At 34.6% G+C, this 4,789-nt stretch overlaps 1 protein-coding gene across 1 annotated transcript; it reads left to right on the top strand.

The window, feature by feature from the left end:
* Nucleotides 1-378: 378 nt before the first annotated feature.
* LOC109814284 (sulfate/thiosulfate import ATP-binding protein, putative (DUF506)) lies at nt 379-1,227 on the top strand. The gene has a single exon (XM_020378672.2). It carries the CDS (start codon nt 379-381, stop codon nt 1,225-1,227), a length of 849 nt encoding a protein of 282 aa, XP_020234261.2.
* The last annotated feature ends 3,562 nt before the right edge of the window (nt 1,228-4,789 follow it).

The following is a 4,789-nucleotide window of genomic DNA, read 5'->3' as shown; positions in this document are numbered from 1 at the left end:
GTAAAAAGTTAATTTTGAGGACTTAAATGAATGTAAAATAAATTCAACAGCCTTTCTAAGTTTTTCTTACTTTAATTCATTCAATACATATGTAAAATTTTGAGAAATAAATTAATTTTCTTAAAATAAAAAAGTAAAAGAGACAGATGGCGCAAGCACAGTCTGACACGTCAAAGACCCACCCCATGCTTCGATCTTCCCCTTCTCAAGTATATGCCATGTTTGCGAAGCATCTAATAAGAGATTAGGATTAACCAAAAAGCACAGCATGAGTTTCCACGAATATTCTGCACAAAATTCTTCAATACCCATTATTCCTTTTCCCTCTTCAAAACCCCTCTCTCTCTCTCACCACTCACCACTCAACTCAAATCAAAAATGCTACCTTTCACAACAAAGAAGCGAGTCACTCACCCCTTCGACGACGAAGCCCGAGCCAGACTCGTCGGCGCCGATCACCGGAGTCCCAGCTCCGGCGACAGTGACGCCGACAACAACCTCTCCCTCTCTTACCTCGTCCACAGCTTCCTCGAACAACACAGCAACAGTGGCGAGGAAGAGGACTCACCAATTCACGACTCGGACTGGGACCGAGTTGACTCGCTCGACGACTCGCCCGACTCGGTGAGTGACTCGCCGTCGCCGAGTCTCGCAATCTCGCGCAATGCGATTGCGGATCCTTACATGAACACGCTCATCGCGCACGTGTCGGAGGCCTTGGAGAGGTTCGCGTTTCTGCGGGAGCGGAACGCCGCGCTCCTCCGGCAGAGCGTGGCGGCGTTTCTCCGGGAGCGGAGGCACGACGCGGCGGTGTGCGACGCCTCCGGCGGGAGCCACGAGTTCATCGACGTGGTCCACTCCGGGGAGGCCACGCGGCGGTACTTCGTGGACCTCGACTTCCGCGCGCAGTTCGAGATTGCGCGGCCCACGCGGCGGTTCGCGGAGGCGCTGGCCGCCGTTCCCGCCGTGTTCGTCGGACGCGCGGAGGAGCTGAAACGCAGCGTTTCGATCGTGTGCGACGCGGCCAGGCGGTGCTTCAAGAGTAGGGGGCTGCCGGTTCCGCCTTGGAGGAAAAACCGGTTCATGCAGAGGAAGTGGTTCGGCCCGTCTCGCCCAACCGCGAACCCGGTTCAGGTTCCCAGGGCCTTGAACAACGGCGTTTGTTGCAGGTTCGTGGGGTTCGACGACGTCGTTTTGGAAGGTGGTGTTGTAGTTCGTACGAAATGATCGATCCGAGTGTTATTGTTGTTAGCGAGGGAAAGATGATTTTGTAAAATTAGTGAGTTTTTAAATTTTTGTATTGTCAAGTAAGGAATAATAATAATAATAATAATAATAAATATAATAATAATAATTTAATGGAAAATGAGTTTGGATGGATAGAAATGCGGCGAATGCACATTGTGAGTTCTTTGCAGTTTGCACTGACTGGGAGGAGCCACTGTCACGTGAGGGCTGACTCAATAATGGTCCTCTCTCATATTCTTTGCCTTTATTTTTTTATTTTTAAATATTAACGGGATAGTTGACGTAAGTGGTTACAAAATTTATGCCTCTTAATTAATTTATCCAGAATTTAAATTTTGATTTTGGGTTTAGAGGAATTTACATTTTTTACAGATATTACTATATTAGTTATTATGATAAATATTTTGTATTAATTTGATGGTTATCTAAATATGGTTTTTAAAATAAGTTAGACAAATTAAATTAATACATTAAAACATTGTATGGTGCAAATTTTTAATGATATGTGAATAAGTAATTAACTTATAATTCAAAAATAGGCACAAGAATCTTGGACTTGGCTGCCCGACGAATCTGCAATTTATACAATCAAGTCGACTCCAGGCAGCTAGCAAAGATAGGCAAGTGGAGGAAAAATTTAAACAAATATGTAGTATAAGATCCTCCAAAGGCACAACTATTTATGTGGAGAGTGTTTCATGGAGGACTTCCATATAGAAATATTTGTCTAAGCAATCAACAAAAAATGTGCTCGTTCTATAAATTAGGATTGAAATTGATATCACGTATATTTTGTACCTGTAGCAAGATAGACAGGATATGGAAGAAGTAGTTGGGATGGTTAAGTAGTCCTTATAGTAGCCAGCATTAGATCAACAACAGGTGGGGAAATGTGGCAAACTATTTGGACAACAACTATGTGGAGTATTTGGAGGCATAGAAACCTATGTGTTTAGATGTGGTTGCTTTGATGAAGATGTAATAATGAAGGATATTTTACAAATTGCTTGGTTTTGGTTACACAGTCTGCAAAAGACCTTTAAATACTCTTTTCTAAAATGATCTTTAAATTCAGCATTGTGTCTGTTAAATAGGACGAATGATCAACTGTAGACACGGAGAGTATACAATAGAGGAAGAGCAAGGGGTGGAAAATACAAAATTAATGCAAAGCATAGATCATAATAGTCAATTAGTGGAAACAAATCTATGTGGAACCTAACTGTTTGGAGGATAAGCACAATTGGGGTAGGAACTTTTACTCTCATACTTTAAATATTTTGTAATATAACAATTCGGTTAGATAGTAATTTGTTCTAAGACATGTGCAAATTATATCTAACCTTAATATGCTAATATTAGTCAATATCTTGTTTATGGATTGATACCCTTGTACCTTTTAATACAACATTTCTTGGCTATTAAAATAAAATCGTCATATAAAAAAATTAAATTATGCCTTTTCTTCTTTATAATATTCAATCTAAGATTTAGTTTTTTTTTTAATTTTTAATTCTATAATATTGATTCAATTATTAAATGTTTGTTCATTAACTATTATAACTATAATATTAATTTGATATTAAATAAATAATATGATAATTATTATTAAATAATATTTATATTAAGAAATGTAATTCAGTCCTCGACTTAAATATAAAATTAGAATTAGATGTATTAATTTACTTTATTGGATCCAATACCAAAGTTATACCTCGTGTGTGTGTATATATATATATATATATATGAGGGGTTATAATTATATTGGTGTAACTTTTACTAAGTGTTACACCGTTCAATAACTTTATATTAAATGTGAATTTTGTAGATCCAACCATTAGATTGAAAGTTCATATCACTTTATACGTGTATATCAAATTTTGTTAAAATTGAACAACAATTTGAAGGTGATCAAAGTATTCATATTTTAGTATATTTTAAAATGAATATATTACGTCAATTTTGTTTTATAAAAATGAAGTATCAAATCATCTTGGATTGATATAAAATTTTGTATATATGATCTAAGAAATATGAACTTTCAATTTAACGGTTGGATTTACAAAATTCGCATTTAATATAAAGTTATTGAGCGGTATAACACTTAGTAAAAGTTACACCGGTGTGTCTGTGTGTGTATGAGTGTGTGAGAGAGGAGGGATCCTTTTACTCTAAGAGTAAGTCTACATAGATTTACTCCGTTCAATAACTCATGTTTTACATCAAATTTCAACGATCCAACAGTTCAATTTAAAGTTCTTAATGCATAGATCAAATTTGCAAATTTTTAGAAAATTTGAAAATCATTTGATATTTCATTTCATTAATTCAAATTGACGGATAATCATAAAATCATTTTATATATTGATTCGAATTAATGATACGAAGTATCAAATGATTTTTGTAGAACATGAGTTATTGAACAGAGTAAATCTAGACAGACTTACTCCTAGAGTAAAAGAATCTCTTATATATATATATAAGGGAATGCTAATATACTCCTACCTATTTTATAGTGGGAGTATGTTAGCAACCTACACAAAAAATTTAGGACAAAAAAATCATTCATTTTTTTTATTTGGTTATAATTCTTAGAAAGGATATTATAGTAATTTAATTTAATTTTAAATGAAAATAAAATATTTTCTCTCTCTTATTAATTTCATTCTCTAAGTCATTTGAATTTGGATCCTCCCCTGTAATTTTCTCTCTTCAGTCTCTCTCCTGCAACATTAATAGCCATAGGATATATCTAATGGCTCAAATTTAATCTTCTAATTAATGTAACTTCTTAAATGATTAAATTTGAGTCATTAGATATATCTCATGGCTATTAATGTTGCAGGAGAGAGACTGGAGAGAGAAAATTGCAAGAGAGGATCCAAATTCAAGTCATTTCTTTCTCTTATTAAATTTCCTCTCCAACTCATTTCTCTTTCCTATTAAATTATTTTTCTAACTTATTTTTTTCTCTCCTATTAATTTTTTTCTTTAACTCATTTCTCTCTCATCTCTCATGATGTCTCCCCCTCTCTCTCTGAACAAATAAAAATTAATTAATAGAATATATATATATATATATATGTGTGTGTGCGCGCGCAAAAACTTTAGCATAACAAGTCAATACAATTCTTATTAGTTGCAAAGTAAGTAAAAAAAATGAATAATTAAGCAAATAAAAGATAACATTTTTTTATCAAAGATGTAATATGCAATTAGACAAATCAACAAACCATAATGATACCCAAATTCGAATTAGTTAAATCAACAAACCAACAACAATCGAATTCAAATAATCATTGAAAACGAACCAATGAAGTAGTACAGAGGAATAACAATGGCACTATGATGAGCTCGTCAATGGCAAAACGGAGGAACGAGGATAAGTGTGTGTTTGGTGTTGCGTTTTAAGAATTGATTTATTAAAATCAATTTTCTAAACGTAGAAGCTATTTTTATTAGCTTCAGGCAAAATTGATTTTCACACTTAAAATTATGTAAAGAAGAGAAAATCAAACATCTATTCAAAGAGAGGAATCAC

This window comes from Cajanus cajan, chromosome 4 (genome assembly GCF_000230855.2).
Source record: "Cajanus cajan strain Asha chromosome 4, NIPB_CcT2T_4, whole genome shotgun sequence".
Classification (NCBI taxonomy): Eukaryota; Viridiplantae; Streptophyta; class Magnoliopsida; order Fabales; family Fabaceae; genus Cajanus; species Cajanus cajan.
This window is presented reverse-complemented; position numbering and strand designations above follow the sequence as displayed.

What these genes read in the sequence shown, in the direction of transcription:
- LOC109814284 (XM_020378672.2), top strand. Translation starts at nt 379, where the DNA reads ATGCTACCTTTCACAACAAAGAAGCGAGTCACTCACCCCTTCGACGAC.